Source organism: Acomys russatus, chromosome 31 (assembly GCF_903995435.1).
Source record: "Acomys russatus chromosome 31, mAcoRus1.1, whole genome shotgun sequence".
Lineage (NCBI taxonomy): Eukaryota > Metazoa > Chordata > Mammalia > Rodentia > Muridae > Acomys > Acomys russatus.
Window position 1 is genome coordinate 41,016,240 of NC_067167.1, and position 26,453 is coordinate 41,042,692.

The 26,453-nt window shown below is 40.8% G+C and overlaps 1 protein-coding gene and 1 pseudogene across 6 annotated transcripts in view; both read right to left on the reverse strand.

Moving 5' to 3' along the window:
* Ralyl (RALY RNA binding protein like) overlaps positions 1 to 26,453 on the reverse strand; it is a 675,570-nt gene that overhangs the window by 57,544 nt on the left and 591,573 nt on the right. For all 6 annotated transcript variants that reach the window (XM_051139878.1, XM_051139880.1, XM_051139877.1 and 3 more), the window contains one exon: positions 25,969 to 26,132. In XM_051139878.1, coding sequence (XP_050995835.1) covers positions 25,969 to 26,132 — 164 coding nt within the window. The remainder of the gene's footprint in view (positions 1 to 25,968; positions 26,133 to 26,453) is intronic.
* LOC127183757 (ubiquitin-conjugating enzyme E2 variant 1-like) lies at positions 8,385 to 9,129 on the reverse strand (annotated as a pseudogene).

Sequence of the window (26,453 nt, forward strand, 5' to 3'; positions counted from 1 at the left end):
AGGAGTGTTCCCTTAACCAATTCTTTGTGCGTGTGTGTGTTTAAATTTTTTATTAAATATTTTATTTATATATATTTATATTATTATACATATATACAATAAACTACCTCCAGTAAGAATAACGACGACACAATCAGGAATTATATAAATGTTACATTTCTAGTGTTCTGGCTATATATTATATAATATATGGTGTATATGTTACATACAGTATATCCATCATATATTGTATACATATCATATACAGTATATATAACACATTATATACTGCATATTTTAGATATACTAATATATATTATACTAATACATTATATATATTATATAACATATATACTGTATATTTTATAAATATACTAATATATATATTATATACACACTATACCAGCTACCTGGTGTATCACCCAACCCCAATACCTACTCCATCTCAAAAGCCTCAGGGGACTCAAGCCCATATATCTGGCCTTCCGGCCTTCTAAGAGAAAAAAATGTATTCGTCCCACTTCTTCTTTTTTTAACACTCCTGTACCTACAGTGGAAAAGCCTAATGGAACATTCCATCTGGTTCAAGACCTCTGGCTTCTCAGTTCTGCAGCCGTCCCACTCCGCCCTGTGTGGGTAACCCTATACTCTCCCTTCCACTATTCCCTCAGGGACATCCCAATTCTTAGTCCTGCATCTCAAGGACTCATTCTTTTCCATCTCCCTTGGTGCCCAGTCACAATACGTCTTTGCTTTTACCTGGACTGACCCTGACACCCACTTCTCTACCCAAGTAACCTGGGCTGTCTTACCCCAGGGTCTATGGGTCAGCCTGCACCTGTTTGATTAGGCTCTAACCTCTGATTTACTCTCCTTGTCTCTCCCTAACTCTAAACTTCTAGACATGAAGATGACCTTCTCCTCTGCAGCCCATCCCTACAAATTAGCTGAACCTCTGGCCTTCTAAATTCCTTGTCTACCCACGGCTATAGAGTCTCACCTTCTAAGGTCCAATTCTGCACCTCAGGTCATCTATTTGGGACTAATAATTACCCCAACCCACAATGCCATTGCCTTAGATTGAAATCACCTAATCTGGTCTTTAACAGTTCCCTCCATTAAAGAGGAGATTTTGCTATTCCTAGGAATGGCTGATTTCTTATGCTTCTGGATCCCTTCCTTTTCCCTTCTCACCTGCCTGATTTATGAGGCAGCCCAAGGCCCCTCATATGATCGCCTTCTCTAACCCATAACCAAGCCCTTTCCCAGGCTCCTACAGACCATTCTCAGGGCCCCAGCTTTACATCTCCCTGACCTAACCTGCCTCTTCTCCCTCTATGTAACAGAAAAAGAGGGATATGCCCTTAAGGTGGTAGGTCATCAGCTAGGGACCTCCTTTGCCTCTGTAGCATATCTGTCAAAGAAATCGGACATACCCACCCAGGGATAGGCATTTTGCATATGTGCTTTAGCTGCTGCTGAGCTCCTTATTTGTGAATAAAAATAACCCTAACTTTTGGGTCACCTATTGCTGTCTTTTCTTCTCACAACCTGTCCCACCTCAACATAAAAAGGCTTACAAACTCTACCTCCTTCTAGGCTCTCTCCCTCCAGGTGGCACTAGTAGAAGATTCTACACTTACTTTACAACCATGCTCCCTCTTAATACAACGGATCTTCACAAACCTAATCCTGATTATTTCCCAACTCATTCCTGAATTAAAACCTTAGAGAAACTTTTGGCCCACACCTCACACATCCAGGAGGGCACATTGCCCCAGGCCCTCTATAGTTGGTACACAGATTTCAGGTCCTTTGTACACAAATTATCTCAAAAAACTGGTTTTGCCACATTGTCAAATAGTGAGGTCGTTGAGGCACTACTAATCAACCCGTGCCACTAATCAACACGTGGAAATAATAGCTCGTACCCGATCCTTCCAATTGGCACAGGGATAATCCTTAACTATCTACACTGACTACAAATATACCTTTCATATCCTCCTGTCCCATGCTGACATCTGGAGAGAGCACAGGCTATTTACAACAAAGGGAGAATCAAATTATGGCTATGCTAAATGCCTCCCATCTTCCCAGAGCTATTGGAATGGTCCACTGCCAGTCACACCAGAGTACCAATTCCATAATCTCTAAGGGGAGTAACTGGGCTGATGAGGCAGCTAGGGCTGTGGCCCTTGGAGGCCTAGACTCATCCCACCCACCACAAGAAACCCTAACACTTCATCTCACACCCTGGGTGCCTCTTGATACTCATCGAATTCTGTCCTACTTACATTTAATCTTTCATGCTAATAGCCAAGCCTTGTCTAACTTTGTTAATAACCAACCTACAGCCCACTTTTGAAGACTTATGTTTCTTAAAGCCTATTACTGCCTCCTGTAAGGCCTGTCCGATGTCAGACTTCAGCAACAAATATCATAGCTCTGCTTCTCCTACCCACCAGGCTAGGGTTTCTCTCCCCAGGACTGACAGGCAACTTGATATTACCCACATGCCCACAGTTAAACGTGCCAGGGATCTCCTGGTTCTGATGGATACTTTCTCATGGTGGGTGGAGGCCTTTCACACTACTAGCAAAAGGGCTCAGACAATTTCTGACCATGTCCTTAGCGAGATCTTCCCTCAGTTTGGAGTCCCCACCTCCCTCTAGTCAGACAATGGTCCTGAGTTCACCTCTCAGGTTCCCCAGACCTTATATAAAGCACTAAATATTTCTTGGTATTTTCATATCCCACACCACCCCCAGTTCTCATGAAAGACAGAACACACTAACTTGTCCTTTCAAAATATTCTTATCAAACTGTCATAGGAACTTATGTCAACTGGGTAAAACTCCTGTAGCCCTTTCTAGGCTACAGGCTCTCTCTAAAAGACCTCTTTTTATTTCATCCTTTGAGCTCATGTACGGACAACCAGCTCTAACTCCCGGTTTTCAACTTAATCTTTGTTCCTCCCTGATCATCTACTGTGGGAACCCATGACAAATTCTGCCATATTAGAAATCCTGTGCTTAGGCTGTACGCTGTGACCTTTGAGTTGCTGACCTTTACCTCACCACGAGGTCTGGTGTTCTAGGCTATCCTTGTACTATTTACCTTTGAAAGAAGTAGAGAAGTCTCAACTTGGAACCACTCAGAGGATCTAGGAAGTTCTTACAAGGAACTATTCAAAGAACTAGGAAGTTCTACAGGGAGCGATTTAGGCTACTGCATTCTTGCCCGGGGGCTAGGGTGAGTGAGATAAGAATAGATCCTATTGACCTTGCCCTATATATGTTCCTGCTAGTCAGCAATAAAGTGAATCTTGATCAGAAATGTCCTGACTTGATTCCTTATCTCTCGCCTCTCTGTATCCTACTTTCAATCCCCACTCCCTCTTTCAGGTAAACCCTGATTCAATTTTTCCGCAGGCTGGGACCCAACAATCTACTCACCCCCATATTCTGTCATCTCGCTCCCTACTATGGGATGTCATTGACCACCATCTATTTCACCCACACACTAACTCCTGTCCATATCCAATCAACATTGAAGACTAGGTCCATGTTTCCAGGCCAGTGTCCCTCAGCACCTTCTGCTACATGGCAGGGCCCCTTCAAAGTAGTTCTCGCAACCCTCACAGCGGCTAAGCTGGAGGACTTTGCTCACTAGATCCACCTCTCACCTTAAGCATTTTGACCTCACCTCTTCAAGATAATGCCTATTCCTACATATCGACTCCAACAAGATCCTGCTCCCTTAAGCTCCAGAGGACTCCAAAGTCAGCCACCTTGTCTCAATTCCAAAAGTATGAGACTTTACTCTGGGAGCCATATTCTACCCTACTGGATTGGATATGTACTTTCTCTCCCCCCCCCCCACCCCCGTCTTTTCCTGCCCAGGGTAACCCATATATATGGACATTCAAGGTTCAAGAAATGCTCATTTATAACAAACGGTCTTTCCAGATAGGGTCAGGAAATTGCTTGACGGAGTGCTGTCAGAAGCTGAGTGAAATCACCATTGCCCCCACATCCATCCTTCATTTCTTATTTGATAGAATTTTTGTTTGCTTCTTCTTTCACCAAATAGAAAGTCATTCCAGGGAACGGCCAGATACATCTCGGCCCATATTGGTCCTCCCAGCACAGAAGAAGCTCATTCATCTTTACAGGAAGATCCTCTTCTTCTTCTTCATCCAGGAGCTGTGGAATCTCAGGTGGAAACAGGCATCCTTGGCAAACTACCACCTCTACTCACCTGACCTTCTGATAAGTACAATTTATATCCGGAGAAAATGTATCCCAATTACCCAGTCCTTCAACATGGAAAAGGTGGAAAAAGTGATTAAACACTCCTCCAAAGTCATTGCTTGTCTAACGTGCCCTTTCTAAATAATACAAAACTGTCATTTCATCTCTTACTTCAGACTCTGACCTTGGCCTATGAGAGCTCCTTAATGTCACCCAGCCTGGCTGCTTTGTATATTGCTGGCTGTGTGTGTCCCCTGGGACCATCTCAGAACTGCTATTGACAGAATCCTCAGTTACCCTGTAAAAACAAAACAAACCTCACCTCGCTGCTCATCAACTGCCCTAACTCTGGTATTGCCACAACTACCTACTTTTTCCATATCATCCTCTTTGGCATGGTAGGCTGTTTCAAAGCATCTGGGACATGCCTTGAAACATCTGGGACATCTGGGACTTAACCTTCTATAGGAAAGTTAAGTTTCCTAGACTGCAACACAACTATAATCCTCAATACCTCGTCTCACCTGCCCCCCACCCCCAGTGACCTACCACTCATAACACCTTGATTCTTTGTGATACTCAGATCTACCATCGTCGACCTCCTGGTTTGTCAGGGGCTTGAACACTGGCACTTCTTTTCCAAGAGTTGGAAGTGATACATGGAGAGGGGCCCTTACAATTTCTAGTTGTGGACTCAATAGCCACCTGGCATGATAAAAGTGCAGTTCAAATCTTACCTCTCCAGACTGTTGCAGGACTCACTGTGGGTATCAGAACCAGGACAGTGGGACTGGGCACTTCACTAACCCTATATTATCAGCTTTCTTCCCAATTTATCCATCACTTCCACCAAGTGGTTCAGACATTACTAACTCTTCACGGACAAGCTGACTCTTTGGTAGCTGTGGTACTTCAAAACCAATGAGGGCTAGACCTCCCTACAACTAAAAAAGGTGGCTTTTGCCTCTTTCTCCAAGGGGAAAGTTTCTTTTATGTCAACCAGTTGGGTACAGTAAAAGACAAAACTCAACAAATCCAAGCAGACTTCCAAAAATGAAGGGAACAATTCAAGGTCTCTAATCCCTGGACCTTTGATAATCCCATATGGAAGTGGATTCTGCCCTTCCTGGCCCCTCTCCTACTCATTTTTTTTTTTTTTATCTATTTGTAGCTTTATTAACTTCTTCTCTGCATTCCTCCAATGTCAAATGCAAAAGAACTCTAACCAAACCATTCATCAGTTATTTTTACAGGATTATCAACCCCTGGCCACAGAACCAGAAGCTGATGACTAGCCAATATGCCCTGATGGCGAGGATCAGCTGTGCCCCGAGAATGACAATGCCTCTGTTCATCAGGAAGCAGGATGGTTAACATGAACTTTATCCCCGCTCCATCTCCTCACCATCACCATATTCCCTGGATGTGATTATCACAGGGGTCTTGATACCCAATGGGACAACAGGCATCTCTTAGGCCACATCAGAAGCTCACCAATGGCAGAATATATTATCACCAGCCACCAGGATGTGAAGGCCCCCTTGGCCGTGTGTGCACTTTCTGTGTGTGTGCTGGGTCATCTTATAAGGGGACATGTTCTGGTCCCCTGCTCTCTTTCCTTGTATTCCCCAGAGACGGTCTCTGTCATCGCCTTCCCTAATTAACCTCTCTCACATGGATCTGCCATGTGGAGCGATTTCTGAGTCATATAGCTACACCCTGAAATGCTAACCCTGAGGAAAATTTCAGTGACAACAGGATATTTCAACAGAAATCTCAGGGAAAGGAGGAAATAGGCAGGGGGAGTTAAATGTTGGTTGTTGGGGCAGATACAGAACAGAACAGTAGACACACAGGATAGAGAAAGAGCATAGGGCAGAATGTGGAAATAAATGAATGTGGCTGGAGGAAAATGAGTAAGTGGAAGGAGAGCGTAAGGCCTCAGTGAGTGAAGCAGAGTGGAGAGATGGTTCTGGGTGCCACAATGGAACTGTCAGACAGCTAAGAGCTCCATATTGAATTTTCAGAGTCTGTAGAATGATGGGCAGATGAATGGATCACTGCTTCTCTGAGGAGAGGTCAAGGGAGACTGATGATTGATTAGACTGGACCAAAGCATTAGTGTCTGTGTGAGGCATCCAAGTACAGGTGAAACCTGAGCCAGCTGAGTACGTGACTACAAAGTTTAGTGAAGAGGTAAAAGGTGGAAAAGAAGCTGCGCAGCTGACAATAAGAGGTGGCATTCTCGGTTAAGATGCCCAATGAGTCTTGACTAATAAGCATACATGCTGGCCATGTCACAACATATTTCAGGAGAGTCAGTAATGACTCATTCAAAGAAAACCTCACTGCATGAATTATCCAAAAACATGAAGCATTACAAGCAAAGCAAGTATCTTGTCATAATAAAACTGCTTTGTCCTGTCCTTTTTATGCATAATTTCAGTGCCTGAATATAGAACTACTAAATAACATCAGAAGACTGATAAATAAAAATAGTGCTAGCTCAAAAGCTTCGTTAGCTTTTGTAGAAGGAAGACTGGAACTCAAGAAAGTAGGAGTCCCTTATGAGCATATACAGGGGGAGGAAATCCCCCTCAGGAACAGTCATAGGGGAGGGGAGTAAGGGGAAAATGGGAGGGAGGGAAGAATGGGAGGATACAAGGGATGGGATAACCATTGAGATGTAACAAGAATAAATTAATTAAAAAAAAAAAAAAAGAAAGTAGGAGTCAGTTTCTATCATACAGATAAAGTAGTTTTCCTAAAGTATCGCTGTGGAATTTTGTTAAAAGAGTAAAGCCATGTCAAATCATTACAGATCTGGTTTCTCTAGAATTCACTGATTTTGTGATAAATATTATTGCATTTTGATACAGTGAACAAAATTATGATTGAACCTTTTTTGTAACATGAGATATGATCTATAAAGGAAATTAGGCATGCAGGATGACACCATCTGCCTATATACACATCTCTGATTTATGTAGTGAAAAATAATTCAAATTATTTTAGTCTCCTCTAGATATCCAATATACCCAGACACAAAGAACCTAGAGATATGTCTCCAGATCAATGGTTTTTAATGGAGGGTGACTTTTCCCTGTAGTGGATATGCTACACTAACTAAAGAGAGTTTGTACATTATGACTGGAGTGTGGTATCTAATGAGAATTTGATCTGTTGACTACAGTGCACAAGCTGTCACACCATCATGCAAAAAATTATTGGACAAAATAAATAGTAATAATGCTATATCTTTGAAATTCTGGGTTTCAAGGGTAGAATGTATATTTGCTATTCTATGTTTGGTATGCATAACGCTACAAATCTATTTTTTCTCATCTTTTTGATATTAAAATATAATCACATCATTTGTTTCTTCCCTTTCCCAAAATTTCCCATATATCCCTCCTTACTCTGTTTCAAATCCATGATATATTTTTCAATAATTGTTGTTATGTGCATACATGTTATGTATATACATATCAATTCCCAAATATAACTGGTTTAGTGAGGGTATGAGGAGCGACACTGCAACCTGAGTCAGAATGGTCAGGGCCTCCTGTCCCAGCTGTCAGGCTCCATATCAGGTGGGTGATACAGAGCCCTGTTCAAATCTCTTCAATGTGTAAAGGCAAAGTGATTATGGGAAAAGGAACCAACTCAGAACCATGGTGCACTGAGAACTCTCTGCACAGCCTTTCTCTAGGCAGAACCACCAAAGACCCTGAGGGCTGGCCGGTCTGCGTCGCCCAATCTCATCTGATGGCTCTCGGCCAAAGCCAAGTGTTGGGCAGGAATGGGCAGTGAGGGAGTTGAGGAGGAGGAAAGGAGCGCCTCTTGATAAAGGTGTGGAGAGGGAAGCCCTGAATCCCTAACCCAGAGCCAATTTCAGATGGAGATGATGGGCGTCATCTAAGCTTTGGCCAAGGCTGGGAGTATAGCAGTGGGTACGATGACTTCGATGGGGCATCACTTAAGACTTATGAAAGCAGAGCTGCAAGCAAAGTGCCCACAAGTCCAGCTGTTGGTCCATGGCTGCCACCTAAAGCCTTCCCATCTATTTTAAGGTCCATCATACAGCCATGGTGGTGGCGTTGGTGGGGCAAAGGCAGAACCAGTCCATGTGCTGGCAGCAGGTGATTGTGTGACGGGTCTATTCACAGTTGCATTAGCTGTGCACACCTCTCGCAGAGGAAATTCATTTCAACATACCTTTTTTAACCCCAGAAGTTCAACCAGGCAGACAGCAGTTACACTCGACAGATGTTACACAGTACAACTTAGGTATTTCCAACGGACAAGAACTGAGTATTAGAACATGTCTCAGGATGAAGTCTGAGCAGAGCTTCCTCTCCACTACTTTGAGGTCTACAGATGTATCTAGAAAATTCACTACTGTGGAAAATGAAGACTTAGGTTGGATGGGGAGCGGAAGCCAGGGCCCTGGTGACTAATCGCTGCAACACTGTGCTTTGGACACCTGTGGCAGCTTCGTGTTCTCTTTTGACACCATCAACCATCCAAGGTCCTTCAGGATGACTTTGATGCTGTGGCAATTCTGCCACTTTGCCAGCTCTGCCATGGCTTTTGGATCTACCACTCCATTTGCACTACTCACTCTACTCATATTGACCTTTATTACAAATCTCACAGACACGGGTGCCTTTGGGGATTTAGGCTCACATTCTATTTTAAGGCTGTATATTCAGTTTTCATAAATTGTTCTTAGAAGCCCTATTCTCAACCCTGTCCATCTTGTAAGCGTCATGTCTTTGTCATCCTCTAGACCTCCTCTATCTGTGCTGTCATCTTCTCCTTTCTGGCCTTCCAGCTGTTCCAACAACTGGACATTTTGAGAGACTTTTACTCCTGAGCCTGTGGTAGCTGCCATCTTGTATCGCTATTGCTTGAAGGCCAGCCAAATGAGCTCATTTCATTCAATAGCTGTCTGTTAGTTATTCAGTCTGTGCATCAATTCATCTATCATTTCTTTATATGATGTTCTTTATAAGATATAAAATGTTACAGGTGATAACATTTACTCCTTACGATAAATATGTGGAGCACATATCATCAAAATACTTTGTGAAGCATGTATTGTTAAGATTACTTTGTGGATTAAAACAGAATATGAGAGAAGTAATGTGTTTAGGATTACATAGAACGGAAGCATTGAAGGTAAGTTTGAGGAGGAATGAAGAAGACTATGTCTACCCGAGTTTCTCTTTACCCTTCAGCCATGAACTACTTACAGTGAGCTGCTTTCCTGGCCTCGCGGGATTTATAGTTGGTGGAAAAACCATGAAAACAACTTATTATAAACTATAAGAACATATATAGTTAGATAATGAGAAATGTATGAAATGCTCCTATTAATTGACATTGAAAATCTGTCATCTTCTTTGGAAAGCTACTAACCTGCACTACCAGCACACTCAGGAAATCAAGTTTATTCCTTCTCAAGTCTCTGAAGGAGTGGAAGACCAGGTAGCTTAGTTTTACAATGAAGCTTAGTCGTTTAGGGGTTAAGATGTTTTTAGGTCTAGATAGATGTCTTAAGTTGATAATGACAAGATGTAATGAAGATTGATTTACATTCAGGAGTTTAGAAGCACCAAGATAGGAAAGATGTTTTCTTCAAGGCTGTCAAATACAAATAGTGAAAACATTAAGAATGTAATATTTATATAATTCCTGATTGTGTCATGGTTCTTCTTGCTATAGGCAGTTTATTGCATATATGTGTAATAATATAAATGTATATATATAAATGTTTTAATAAAGGAAAATTCCTCCCAATAAAGTGTGCCCACCAAATCATAACCTTTTAATAAAGAACCATGTTTAATTTTTCTTTGTTATATTAGTTCCTTAGTGTCATGTCTGCTTCATGTGTGAAAAATGAGGCTTATCACATGGTAGGTGCTAGTTAATTGAAGTTGTGTGAAATATTGGGAAAATAAATAATAAGTTATTTTTATGGAATTATATTATTGATTTGAAAAATAACCATAATATACTAGACTTCTGATCTAGACTAGAAGGCTCTTGTAGACTTCATCAAGAAATATAATTTTCATTAAAATAAAAAGCAGGTCTTATTGGAGAACTTGAAAGTACATAAAAGACTGATTTCTTTTACACTTTTAAGAAATGGTCAGGGTAGGGTTTGCTTCCATTTCTCTCATTGGCTAGATGTAGTCAGTAACTCACATGTAAGCTTCAGCACTGTGAAAGCTATAGTTCATATCCAACTGTGAAATAAGCAGATAACAAAGTGAAAATTGAAAAAGCAAAAATATTGGTAGCATGTTCTACAAATATTTGAGTAGACTCTGAAAGATTTAGTTAACTGAGCTACATTTCTCTAAAAACAGGAGGATTATATGTAAACATAAATAATAAACAAGAGGCATTGGAGCCTAAGTCCCATAAGATCAACAGCTTGTTCGAGTTTGGAGGACAGTGATGTTGAAAGGTCTAAATTTGGACACAGAATAATGCTACCTGAGCCGGACCCTGGATATAGGGAAATTGTTAGAAATATATATTTGTGCATTAGTAATATAACACAATGATGCAACAAAGCATTTCTTAAGATGAAGGAGCACTTTCATTTAGAGTGTTTTCAATTAGAAAACTTGAGATAAGATTCCAAGTCATCTCAGGAAGTGTGTGGAGAAGAAGGAGGAGGGGACGAACAGGCCAGAAGCTCCAGGAGAAACAATTGTTCTGGATTCTTTTTTGGTGATTGTTAGTAATTTTGATTTTGGTGTGAAACTGGCAAAGATGTAGGGTTCTGCTGCTTGAAATACAAGAGTAATGAAGAATATGAAGTCAGGGAAATAAGTCAGAAGTCTGTTCGAGTAGATTCCATTCTGCTTACGAATTGCCCTGGTTATAAAGCTGAGGAGAAGTAGAGGTGTACTATAGGGTTACTGGCAGAACCTATGCTCATATGCTTTGACAATTCTACGGTGGGATGACTGGATCCATCTTGAGTGCTAGTAGCGCTCAGAGATGTCTCAGAGTCATTAAAAAATATAATTTATTAACGCAGCCCTGATAGCAGTACATATTTGCTTCATATAAAGTATGAAGATAGCTCTATGGTAAAAGTCTTATTTTGAATATGAAACATGGAAACATTCCTTTAAAAACATACCTTAAAATAATGTCACTGCCAACACATGATTCCATACACAGCAGTTTCCTATCCTATGCTTATATTTACCAGCTTTTTTTTTTTTTTTTTTTTAACAGAGTTAATTCACTTTATTTTTCTGGTATAAAAACCCCTATGTGGTAGCCACATCTGGAGCCGGGTCCTCTGAACAGAGACTATGGTATCGGTTTTCACAGGATGATCAGTGAATTCCTGTTGAGCAATGTTTTGAGTGGATGTAACAACTGTCAATAAAGCACTGTTTAGCCAATCCGCTGGACAGAATGACAGGAAGTGGAAGGTGGGACTTCCTAGAGAGGGGGCGAAACCAGGAGTTTACAGTTGACTAGGAGTTGGAGGAGAGAAGCCACTGAGAATCAGATTGGCAAGTGCTTGGGATATATGTAGGTTATGAGGATTAGAGTAGTTTATTTTAGTTTATTGTTTAAAAAGTAGCAGTTTAGATTCTGCCCAGTTTAGTGCTTGTAATTTTGAATTACATTTCAGTCTCTTTGTGTCAGTTAATGGCTTCCTAGGCTGAACAGATACATTTTAATGTAACAAATTGGCGCCCAATGAAACACACTTGAAAGAGCATACTTTGTTATAGTTTGGTGGGGAGAATAGCCCACCCTGGGCCTACCCAGCGACCCTGAACTCCAAAGGACTCTGTTACAAAGACTGAGGACCATTTTGCCAGCTTCTGGATCCCCCTTGCCCCGATCTCCTCCCTGGACTAGGGGAAAAATGCCTTCTAAACCCTGGGCTTTCGTTACCCACGCCCGCCCCACTATCACACAACAGCTTGACAATCTCCATGACTGTGATTACCTGAATGAGGTAGAAAAAAAAGTCTCAATAAAACTCTGGCTTAGTCCATTTCTCCCTCTACTCCGGACTCTGCCATGAACCTGGAATTTCGGGCATTTCCAGTTAATGTCTACCCCACCGAGGCTGGATCCCTCCTCAAAGTCAGATTGCCACTGTAAACAGTTTTCTCCAAGGAAGCCTAACAGGCAGCCCTGCCAACAGGATAGCATGATTAGATAGGCCTCTGTAGGTTTCCAGCACGAGACAGAATCACCTCTCCCTCTGGGTTACAAGACCCCACCCTCAGCCTAGCCTGCACACCCTTGCCATCCTTGCTACCTCCCTTTCTCAGTCAATATCCCAAGGAGTAAACAAACAAAGAGGTGCATCCCTCCTACACAAGAGGCTGCCCCCTCCCCGCTTACCTGCCAGACTGTGCTGTTACAAAGCCAACAGGCACATGCCTGTGGGAGCGGAGGCCCTTTGGGATATACATGCATTGCTTCCCCTGCATAATGCAAGGCTTGGAGGGGACGCCAAAGCAAACCAAACAAAAGGCAAAGTCTGCTGCTGATGACAACAGGGTGGGCCCTTGCCAAGGCCAGGCATGGATGGTGACAGAGAGAAAAGGATTCCCGGGGAACCACAGACACAGCCATATGATGCCTCAGAGCTGAATCCCCTAGGTAAGGCTGCACATACCTATTGTCTGTCAGCTTTTTCTGCTACAGGATTGCCTGCACAGAACAGCAACATCTAAATTCCAAGAAAGACAGACAGGGGTTTTCTGCTGAAGCATGAAATACCACAGCTGGCTCATAACTTAGAGTTTTCTTGCTTTTTTATTTAAAAAAATTTTTTTTCCACTAAGAGTGGGAATACCTTCTTATCAATGATCTCTTGAGGGGAGAAAAATCTAGGGTGAGCTAAACTTCTAATATAAAACCAAACACAGTCAAGACATAAAGTACCAAGTCAATGGTGTTTAAATCTTCAGTATTAGTCATTCATTATATGGATGATATGTTACTGGTTGATTCAGAGGTAGATCCCTTAAGAAAAATATTTAATAAAATAAAAAGCAGTTTTGTCTTTTTGGAGATTGCAGATTGCACCAAAAAATACCAGGAGACGATTCTGCTGATTATATGGTTTATAGGATGGGTCTACGAGGAATCCAACCGCAGAAGGTACAGATCAAAAGAGATCCTTTGTAAACTCTTGGTGGCTTTCAAATATTGCTGGTGGATATTGACTGGCTATGGCCCACCATGGGATCAGCTACTCAAGAGCTGAGCAATTTATTCTAAGCCTTACAAGGTAATTTGGACTTAAATGGTCCAGGAAGATTATCAGCTGAGGCTGAAAGAGAATTGGCTCTGACAGAAAAAAAAAAATCCAGGAGGCACATGGTGTTGATTGCTTGGATCTAGAACTTGATTAAAATTTGGTTGTTGTACCTTCTACTTATTTTTCCCACAGAAATTATTATACAGAAAAAACATATCTTTAAATGGATGTTTTTTAGCACATAAACAGTAAAAACTTAAAAACATAAATAAAATAGGTTTCTAAGTTAATTATAAAAGAAAGAATGGGACTTTGTCAACTGGCAGAAATGGAGCCAGAAGAGATCGTAGGGCCTTATGTGATTACCTCATTATGGGCAGCTGACGAAAACAGACAAAGAGGTGCAATAAATTTTGGGGAGAAATTAACAAAAAAATACACCCGAAGCAAGTGACATTGATTAATAAAGAGAACTAATTGAATTCTCCCTTGTATAATGAGAGAAACACAAATTTCTAAAGCTCCTACCTTTTATAGAGATGCCAGTAAATCAGGAATGACACGTTATAAATCAAGAAATGTAAGTAAAGTAGTTCACAGTCCTTATGCGTGAGTTCAAAACTCAGAGCCATGGTTCTATTAGATTTTCCAAAATCTCTTAATATAGTTACTGACCCTCAAAATGCAAACACACTGTTTCACATTTAGAAACTACTAAACTTATTCCAAATAATTAAAAAATAGCTTTTTTATTTATACAACTGCAATTAGAAGCTTAAAAAAGGATATCATGTTAATATTAGAGGCTTAAATAAAAAATTTTCTATAACCTGGCAACAAAACAAGAAAATTATAAAAAATTATCCTACTTGTTCTTTAAATATTTCCATTACCTGCTGGGAGTTATTGAAAGGTACTATATCCTCAAATGACAGAGGGATATGTGTCATTTTGCAGGTTTAAAATATTTAAATATGTATATCATACACGATACCTATTCAGGATTTCCATGGTTTCTGCCTTGAGTTCTAAGAAGACTAATTCTGTTATTACATGTTTATGAGAAGTAATGACCGTCATAGGAATCCCTTTACAGATTAAAACTGATAATGTTCCATCATAAGTATCCAACAATAACACAAAACATGTTACTGGTATACCTTACAACCTTACAGGTCACGCAATTATAAAAAGATCTAATGACACCTTAAAGTAACACTTCATAAAACAAAGGAGGGATATAATGTCTCCAGAGATAGGTCACAGGATGCTTTATTGACTTCAATATTTTTAAATGTCAATGAGACAGGCAGCCCAGCTTCAAAAGCAAAACAAAACAAGACAAGACAAAACAAAACAAAAACCCACTGGATTTTAGAAAAGACTTTTGGTTTAAACCAACCCATATAAGTCAGAAAATGTTTTGCACTGGGAAAGAGGTTTTTATTATGGTTATTTTTATAAAATTGTGTCTGTTTCTCAGTTTTCTCTTAACCCAGCTAGCACACAAATAATTGAGACTCTTTTATATTTAACAATAAGCTTCATGACTGGGTAGTTATCACTCTATTCTTAACCCTGTAACCGAACCTGGCTTCTTCCCAGCGTACATCCCAGAGATAGTTAAGGTTGACTCTTTTCCTGTTCCAGCTGTCTCTCCTAGACATCTCCTGTGACTGAGTCTCTTACTTCCTCTACTTCCTCCTCTAACTCTTCCTCCCCTGGCTGGCAGGAAGTCTAGATTTATTCTCTCCCCCGTCAGCAGTTGCTGTAAGCTGCTTTATTGGAATATCAGGGAGCGATTGGGAAGTAGAGTTTATAAAACATAGAGAGCTCAGATTCTCAGAACAAGAATTGCAACCAGAATGAGGGTGGGAGAAGATACAGAAACTGGCATTTGAACTACACAATAACCTTATGCTAACAGGTTTTGCCCTTTTTCCAACAAGAAGCAAAAACATGTGGGCTCCTTCAGTGTTAATTAAGATTAGATTTAAACAGGGAAGACCTCCCTCCTAAAACTTTTGACTGCTGACGTGGAAGAATGTCTGAGACCTGAAAATCTCTGCAACAGCCAGTGAGTCTTTTTCGCTGCTTACTATTACACGGCGTGGATGGTAATTCAGATATATTACAGTTTGGTGACTCAGTCAGAAATGGACTGATAAAGTTGATAAATGCCTTTTACCTGCTCAAACATAAAGAAAAGAACCATCATTTGCTTATTTGTGGACCAGACACAGCACCTGGCTGAGAGTTTACAGGACAAGATTGACCAGGCTATGGCTTCCACCATGGAAACTCTCAAGTCCCTCCAGTGACAAATCTCCTCCCCAGCTGGGCTTGTTCTCCAAACTGGAAAGCTCTGGACTTGCTGTCTGCTGAGCAGGGAGGGATTTGCACTGTGTTGGGGGAGGACTTTTGATTCTGTATCAGTGAATCTGGACTGGTGGAATAAAACGTACAAATGCTCCAAGATCTCTGGTAAGATCTCCAGGCACACTACCTGCCCAGCAGCCCTATCCATGGTATTCAAATCCCCTGATGGCTAGGCTCCTCCCCTTCCTTTGTCCTGAGTTGGCTTTTGGGACCCTCTTCCTCATGGGACCCTGCCTCATCCATTTTCTAAGATGACAGATAAGCAGCATTGCAAAACTCACTGCCAATCAAGTTCTGATTCAATGCCATACTATTCCCAATATAAATATTGACCATGATACTTCTTTACAAAACAAAAGGGAGGAGCTGTGGGACTGTAATAGCCCAGGGCTGTGGACTATGTGCTGAGGAAGTTTCAACTCCAGATCTCATAAAGAAGGGAAGAGCTGGCTACCTCCCTTCCCCAAACGTGGTGCCAGAAAGACACTACCATCAACCTTAGTAAGAATTTGTTACCCTGACAGCCTTAAGGTTTCATTTCTTTCTTTTTTGGTTTTGTTTTTAATTTTTTTATTAATTTATTCTTGTTACATCTCAATGATTATCCCATCCCTTGTATCCTCCCATTCTTCCCTCCCTCCCATTTTCCCCTTATTCCCCTCCCCTATGACTGTTCCTGAGGGGGACTTCCTCCCCCTGTATATGCTCATAGGGTATCAAGTCTCTTCTTGTTAACCTGCTATCCTTCCTCTGAAAGGTTTCATTTCTTGTTTGACCTTATAAGGATTTTCTCCAGATCCTATAGCCTCAGAGTATGCAGATTAAGCATCTTCCAGTGCCCTAGTCAATGACACATGGCCTCACAAAACTTGCCCATTAGACCATGGCCACTTCCCGAGAAGAATAAATATTCCCCACAATAATCTGAAACAGTTCTCCAAAGTTGTTCCTGGGTGTGTATATTTCCTGTACATTCACCACTTACCAAGGTCCTCCACTGCACCCACCCTTGCTCAACTCAGCTTCCCACACTCCAGGCCAGCTCGGTGCCAACAAGCCTGACTGCCGCAGGGAGGAAGCACACTTGGGGTAGGTAGGACTAGACAGTCAAACCTCTTATCTCCTTTGATACTGCCTTCTAGAAAGAATAGTGTCTGGTTTCATTTTTTCCAGACCAAATAACCTTTATAACCTTAATTTAAAATTTTTCTAATAGGCTTTCTATAACTACTTTGGCCAACTGTCCCCACTGTTTTCGTAGTCTCAAAAGCTGAATATACTAATACATTGTCCTAGATAGGGGATTGACGAGTGCTTGTTGTGACTTTGTCAAATATTAATGATATTTCTTTAAGTGATGTTTATACCACCATAATCACATTATATTTATAAGGAGGCTCAAACTCAAAAAGTCTTACTATTGAGAAAAGCAGTCGATAACCATTTCTTATACTTGATTGGTCTACTTCTAACTTCCTGTAGAGGCTTCGTGGCTTTAAAAATAATCTGTCACTTATTTTGTCATTGATGTTCCCTGAAGGATATCAACTGTGCTTTTCCTACGCTCTACTCCCATAGGTATTATATTTAACCTAATTGAAGATATTGATTAGTTGGTTCTTTTTCTCTAGAAGAAAAAATAATTTTGCAATAAGAAAATGCAGCTAATGTGCATGGGTAATTATGTCTCAACTTTTATAAGGTGATTATCTATAATTTGAAATCTTTATTTTATGTCTGTGATATAGGGTGGACAAAGTGGTCATAGTTTTAGTTTTGGCAATTTTAAAAGGAAGTGAAATACATATAGGAAATATAATTTTATCTAGCCTTTTTAATCTTTTAATGAAATTTATTTTTAACCAATACACTGAAAAATTGTGTATATTAACAGTATAGAATGAGATGCATTGTGTAAAGTCATTAAAGATAAACATTTTCACAAATGTATAATATATATATATATACATATATTAGCAATTTTATGTGCTACACAGAGTGAACACACATATTTCACATACTACATTGCATATATATCTTCACATGTGTATGCATGTGAATAATCACTGTATTATGCAAGGGTATGTTATCAATACATATTAAGTATTGAGCTTAAATGATACTTAAATCTGCAATGGTAAAATAATGGCATATATATATATATATATATATATATATATATATATATATATATATATATACATATACACACACACATTGGTTTAAAGGGTAATTGGATAGAAGGCCCACTCAACAGGAAGGAATCAAAGCATAGTACTGCAAACCCATATAACTATCAATTGCTGGCGAAGACAAGAAACCTGGAAGTGAACCTACTTCTGCCACTTTCCAAATCCATTATTATTTTTTACTGTATCCTAAGTACTTATCTTGATACCAGTACTAAAGTGTAGCTCTCACCTGTATCGAAAAAACTCACCCCCACAATTAATTCATAATCCCTATGCTGAAAAGCTCAGAGAATATCAAGGAAAAGGGAGCGGAAAGAATGTAAGAGCCATTGGATTGGGACATCTGTTGATTGGTTTTGATATTGTATCACACACACACACGCACGCACGCACACACGCACACACACGCACACACACACGCACACACACGCACACACACACGCGCACACACACACACACGCACGCACACGCACACACACGCACATGCACACACACACGCACACGCACATGCACACACACGCACACACGCACGCACACACACACACACGCGCGCACACGCGCACACGCGCACACACACACACGCACACACACACGCACGCACGCACACACACGCACGCACGCACACACACACACACGCACACGCACACACACACACGCACACACACGCATACTCATACACATTATATGTCAGGAAAGCTGCGTCCACAAAACCTCAATGAAACGGTTACTGTTGTCTAAATAAACTGAACCGTAAGAACACCAGAGAATATGCTAGTACGATGTGGAAACCTCTCATAAGGGATCACCTCTAAATGAAGAGCTACTGGTACTTAATGAGTATTGATAGAAAGATAACCAGTCTTCCCCTAACATGAACCCTCTAAGTAATTATCTATTACCAAACAGCCAGCCCTAAACACATATACTCACAGGCACATGAGTGTATACACACGTGTGGGACTCTGCTGGATAAGGTTGAAGTCTGACTTGCACGGATAACTGTTTCACTATCAGTCTATGCAGGCAGACTCCCTTTTTTTAAAGCAGGGTTCCCACTCGACCTGATCAGGTAACCCCAGATTTCCTAAGGAGTGCCATCTAGCCCTAACAAGGAACTTCATCAAGCACAGGGAATTGCTGGAAGTACACCACCCTGTGCGGAGACCCTAGTCTACAGCAAATGACCTTTATTTGTACCTAGAAGGCATTCCCTTGCACACAGAGGATAATTAAGTGCTGTTTTCTCCATCTTGTGATAGAGCCCCATGTTCCTGACTATACATGAGGCACTGTACCACTGTATGTAGAATAAGTATCCTGGCACTGTTAACCCTAGGACTCAGACACATTCACCCTCAAAACCCCTCTCCACTGCCCAAGGTTTATCAATAAAGGCTGGCTGGCTTGTGGGGGCTCATTCTCATGATCTCTTGCTTGCCATTCCTGCACTATGACCATCTGAGACTCCCATTTATTCCAGGGGGAACCACCACTGAACACTTGGTTGTGAGGCAGCAATGGCGGAACTGCCTTGGCAGCCACTGGGGCCTGCTCCATCACCACAGCTGGCTCTGTGCTGACCACCAGTGAAGTACTACCAGCCTGTGTCTCACCGGACTTGGCTGCCAGCAAGTTTTAGACATTTGCCTGCTTCTGCTGCTGTGCTTGGCACATCAGCTCAAACACGGACCTGTAACACTTGGTATCGTCATGGGTCTGTGGAGCTCCCGAGTCTCCATTGCCTTTTGAGACCTGCAGTCTCATTCTAAAAAGAGCTAAGCCATGACACCCTATGGAAAACTCATTTTCCACCTCCTCCAGAGAGGGCAGAAACCTGGCCGAGTGCCCAGACTACAAGCCTCACCCTAAAGCATTCTGGCCACCCGCGATGGAGAAATGAAACTCTTGATCTAGAGGCACATCCAGTCCCCTCTGGAAGTGAGCAGCACCTGAAGTGGAACTCTGGCCATCCCCACAGGATTCTGAAACACACACACACACACGCACACGCACACGCACACACACACACACACACACACACACACACACGCACGCACACACCAGTGAACGAATTCATCAGGTTGTATTTATATGTATATATGTATACATATATTTCATTACATCTTTTTCATTAATCCTTTTAATATAGATATATATTCCTAAACACATAGAATCAATTCAATCTATGTAATGTCATTTGCATGTATGTTTTCAGGGTTGAGTGTATGGTAGCTGGTAATCAATTGATGTTCTCTCCCCTGGGAGAAGACTGGTTCTCCTAGTCTCAGATTTCCTTAGTTTCTCGTATTTCTAGGTATAGGGTTGAGGCTTTGTGTCCTTCCACATATCAACATTAGCATGTCTACTGGTGTCTTTACTCAGCTCAGGGTGAGGCTTTACGGATATAGATAAATCCTAGGAGATACAGTCTCACAATGAACCACCTGATGTTCCAGACCTTACCTCTCTCTCCTGCAATGATTCCTGAAACTATATTGTAAATTTTTCTTTGGGTACTAGGCTTCAGAGCTCTGTGCTTTGATTATTGTGGTTTTCTGTAATGATCTCTGTCTCAGGCAAATGAAAGTTTCTTTGATGAGTTTTAAGAATTATGCTTATCTGTAGGTATAATGACATTCAGGAGTTCTGATGGTTTAATAAAGCAGTACTTGTAGATTTTACCCCCAGACTGACTGATAAATTTACTAATCAAAGGGATTAGGATAGAGTTTCAGGACCAGGTGGGCATAATTTCCCTCTTGTTGCGTAGGTCTTATGTGCAATTAGACGGCACTAAGACATGCATGCAATTGCACCCTTAGCTACAGCCTTGCTGTGCTTCATAGCTTGGTAGAATAGGTCCTTATTTCCTTCCTTTGGAAGTTTGCTGGGTGCCTTCTCATAACATGAAAACTGGTCTTCAGAGAGGAAGTACGCAGAGGGCTCTGGGCCCATGGTATGGAGGACATGGTATCTTTACCTATAGGGACTTACTTTCTACATCTGGAGGGCAACCAAGAGCAACAAAATAACTTGTAATGTTGTTGGTGTCTCTTGGACAGCCCTGACCAACAGTTCAATAGAGGTGAAACTTGATTATTCCTAGAAAATGGGACTAATTATACAATAAATTGGCTAGAGCTGAAAACAATCATACTGAGTGAGGTAGCCCAGGCCACTAGACAAACACTGCATGTCTTCTCTCATTTGTGGATGTAAGGTTTGAATTGTCAGATATGTACATTTCATTTTGAGTGCCCACAAAGGTAGCTTTACTTGACACCGGAGATAAATAAGTAAGTAAATAAGCTCAGTGTCAGGAATGGGTCACTCCTTTTCATATTCTTAGCTAGTGAGGAGCTATCTATCGTTCCCCCAACCTTATAGCACAGTGCCAATGTTCTCAGTGTCCTTCCAGAACTTGATGGTGGGAGCCACACACCTGAGTCGTAGGATATGAAGGACATGAGCTGGTACTAATCAGGAAGCCGCAGCTCTACTGGCTAGTTTTCATAGGGATAGAAGGTGCTGTGCATCCTACTGGAGGAAAAAAACATCCATCTGTGAACTTTGTGGGCTATGATAATGACAGGCCTGGAAAGACACAACCACTGCTACAACATTGGTACAAAGCATGGGAGTAAGTTCCGTGTTCTGATTGGAGAAGTCTTGTTTCAGAAAACGAAACTCAAACTTGGTACAATTACCAGTTGAAGAACCAATGTATAAATAGGCTATAGATTCTAGGGAAGACACTAATACGACTATTTTGTTAAATGGATGTAGTATCAAATGATCCTCTAATTACTTTTCATTATAATCCTAGGTTATTGCCTCTCTCAATGCTCACTACTGAAAATTCAATTTTCAGTAGATAGTGATAAACTAGAGACCTACAACTGGCCAAGATGAAGACTCTGGAGTTGTTGGCCCTGCATGGAGCACGTATACCACATCTCTTCCTGCCAAAGTCCAAGTATCATGCAGAAAAGGAAGCAGAAAGAGTGCAAGTGCCACGGGGATGGAAACAGTGTCTCAGATACACATGTGAACTCAGCAGTTACGACAGCATGGACAAGACTTGTGTAAGTCCAAGCCAGACTAAATCCAAGAACAGAGAGGACATGTGGCAGGAAACCTCAGCCCTCGGCAAGAAGCTATGGGTAGCTGATAGCTCATGGTGGGGAGAAAGGGGAGGGAAGGGGAGGGGAGGGGAGGAAGGAGAAGGAGGAGGGAAAGGGAGGGGGGAAAGGGAGGGAGAGGGAGGGTGAGGGAGGGTGAGGGTGGAGAGAGTTCTAAGAGTGTAGCCCCTGGTAGGTCAACCATGCTCTAGTGGATGACTACTTTTCCACAAATATTTGGACATGAAAGTATATTCTTCTTAATGGGGAAAACACAAATATTGGGTACATTCGAAGGAGGATGTTTATTGAAAAAAATGAGGAAAGGGAAAATATGGTAAAATATTGATAGAAAATATTGATAGAAAATATTGATAGAAAATATTGATAGAGAGGTGTAAAAGAACGACTTCTGAGCAGGGGAGAGAGCGGATACAGAGCCGACTGTGCTGTGCCACAGTCTTAGCAGCCCCAGATGTACAGCCTCTACATTCCTGTTCCTCCAGTCTGCCTGGCTTCCAACTGTCATAACTTTAGGAAATGGATGTAGGAAGCAAGGAAAAAACAAAAACAAAAACAAAAACAAAAAACAAAACAAAACAAAAAAGAAGTGCAAACCAAAGATCCAGATGGCAAGCACAAAGTAAAAGCATCACACAAAGTAAAATTCAAGGTTAAAATAGCAAGTTCAATATTATATAACAGTTACAATTCCCTATTTCAGAAAAGTAGTTGGAAAGACACAAACTCAGACCCTTAGGCCATGCACCAGAAGCTTGTGGTGTGGCTCCTGCCTCTGTTGCTGATAACTCTGTGGGTTGCAGAATGTTTCTACCTTTCTGCACCTGTAGAATGGGAGAATTCTACAGACGAGAATATTAGCAGGACATTTATGAATAATGAATAAACACACACACACACACACACACACACACACACATATATATATATGGTATTTAAGGTTACAGCTATTAGAAATAGTAAAATAGAATTACATATTATTTTCCTCTAAGTAGATGGAAACATTTAAGGAAGAAAATGAGGCACGCACATGAAGCACATGGAAGACTTTACAGACGTTCAGAAGTTCGGGATTGCATGTATAAACCTGCTGCCATGAAAGCAACTCTAAAGAGGATGTGTATGTTCCAATCTGCACCCTACTTAATCCCAAACATGGCACAGGAGAAAACAGTCTGCTTGTGTGGAAATCATTATTTTAGACCTAAGAGAAATTCTTAATATGATCTTGAAAGGGAAGTTGGCAGTTCTTACCGTCCCAATATATCTAGAAATTTAAAAAGTTGAAAATAAATAAAAATTTAAAATTTTAAATAAAAGGAGAACTTAGGTAAATGATTTTAATATTGAGGTACTGGCTTCAAAACAACCTTTAAAAGCTCTTGTTTATCTCAGGCTCTTGCTAGTAATGCAGGACAACTCAGCAGGTGAGGGTTATAAGGTTGCATCTGTCATAAAATGGCCAAGTCATAAGCCAAGTGTGTTCTTAAGTCGATGCCTCCAAAACCAGGAGGTGCCATCTCTGCTCACACACTTTACACTGAGCTGTTGCACTGTAGGCTTTGAGGTGAGGGATGATAAATGTCCTGCAGAGTTGAGGTGAGACTCAATGCTGAACTGAATATTCTGAGGCCAGTGTTTCTGCGGATACATCTCTGTATCAGTGAGCTCAGGACAAAAGTATATAGTGATTTTGATACTTCTCTTTTTTAAAAGTTTAACATAAAAAAATGATGCAAACCCAGAGTGAAACCTGATCTTCATGTTCTCCCAAGAGCCAAATTCAATAATTTTGCTAACTCTTAATGACAATCTAAAGACATATTAGACTGTTTATGTATTTACGAGACATGAATTCTCTCTTATGCTGACTCAAAACAAAATTCACATCATCCACTCACAGAATAAACTTGATAAGGACACACACAAAGATGTTTGCCACGGGAATGCATTATCTGAGGCAGTGTCTCAGGGAATGCAGCAAACTTGAGTGTCCAAAAAGCATTTGTTGGCTCTTCTTGAACTATGTCATAGGTCACATTCATAGAAAAATAGAATAATTTGATGGTGAGTTTTAGTATTTCTAACTATGTGGCACTAAGTACCATCTATTTCTTGGTGTGAGAATCAAATGCCTGGCTTCTGGTTGTGACTGTGTTTGCTGTCACATATCTGTTCTCTCTGCATGGACACATTTCCTTTTGAAGAGAAGGTCTCTATGACTCAGGCACCAAACACAACTCGCATGTCTCTGGAAGCTTCTGTCGCTTACAAGATATATACCTGCTCCCTCCCAACCCAGGCTTAAACAAGCTATAGCTCCATCTATCTATCTGTCTGTTTGTCTGTCATTTATCTATAATATATATAATATATACATGTATATGTAACATAAATACACACATATATGTATATGTGTGTGTGCATGTGTGTGTGTATGTAACTGAGGTGCAAATCATGCAGGGAGTTGGGGGCATGCAGCTTTCTTAAAACATCACGTATGCTACGTGCCTTTAAGTGACATGGCTGCTTTTAAGTCATCAACACTCCTATGAATAACCACACATCCATGCTCCTGTAGCCCTAATAAACTCATTGACTCACTAAGATGGATTTGGACAGAATTGCTCCTTTGGTCTGTCATTAGTACTAGATCTGGGTCAAATAAATGCTTGTTTTTGTCTTTACATTTCCATAGGAAAAACCACACATTTGTTTAGCAGTAAAGATGGGATATTTGTCTCCCATATCTTGAAAGGTTGTGATATGGACGAAGCATAACTCCTACCAACCTGCCCTGGGGCAGGCACTGTGTTCTTGTTTTTAGTCACAGTCTCCAGTCTTGCTTTTTTTTGGCTTCAGTGGTTTTTTTTGTTGTTCAACGTCGACAGTTGGGATGTCTGTCTACTATCCCTTGGCATGCCTGATGTGCTAAGATTCTGTCCTTCTGCCCCTCAGGTCTCAGGTTTCTGTCCAAATATCCCTGGGGACAGGCAGCCGCAGGCCACCACATGACCGATAGCTCCCCCAGCTTTCTCTAAGACTTCTGTTCTCATATTCTCATAGTGTATCATCTTATCTCTACTTTTTCTGAATTAAAATATAATTTCAAAGAAGACAGAAAATTTTGTATTATTTTCTTTAGCCATTGTATCCTAATGAAAATGTAGAGATTTTCTCAGTCAGTCCATATGAAAATTTCAAATATACTTGCTTAGTTAGACAACTGTTGTCTCTACACTTTACTGACTTATGTGAAATCATGTACAATGTTTTAATTATTTAGGAAATATATAATCAGATTCATATGATTCCAAATGACCCAGGTAATTAGTAAGTTATACTTTAAAAGCTCTATTGTATCATTTGTCCATCTTTAATCTGATTATTCTGATTCTAAGTATTCAATGTACATATTTTTCACATCTTTCTCTGAAAAGAAAAAACTGTATACTCTTTTCAAGTGATGGTGTTTCCTTATTAACAGCAACACCTTCTGTTTCCAGGCTCTACAAAACAACAATGGCAGAGAGCACACTGTAATTTACAATGCTAAAAATTCTATTACAATCAATTCTGGGTTACCTTTGTGGTAGCCTGTCTACTCTATGCAGTGTGGTGAGAATCAGGAATAGGTAATTATCGCCGTTGTTGCACTAATAACTACCAGGTAACCATTCATTATAGGTCTTTATGTAATGATGGCTGTTCTTACGTTACCGACAGGGAAATACAACAGGTGTGTTACTTACATTTAGAGCCTGATGAAGATGACCCACCAACAGCAGATCTGGATCCCCCCTTCATGGAAAAGACTCCTTTTCCCCTGCGCGTGGTGGTGACTGCCACTCTGGGACGCTTAAGTGGGATGACAGCTCGGGGAGGCGGAGGTACACGCCCATGGTAATCAAACAACCTTTGCAAACACAGATCGTTGAAAGTTGGTAAGATGCTTAAGTATTATATGAAACATGGATTATTCAGGCAGTGTTCTAGTAAAATGTTATGGCAAATACATTTTTTGCCCCTGTTTACTATTTAGACAAGGTATTTCTCAGTCAATGTATTTTTCATACAGCAACAAAATGCTCTCTCTGCTTGTTAGATTTGACATGGCTCTCAACTTTCCTAAGATGTGGAAGAGCTCTGCTCTGATAGCTGGTATGAAATCTGTCCAACTCAAGCTGACTTTTGTCCCCTGACATATTTTCTTAACAAACAAATTTACCCTAATACT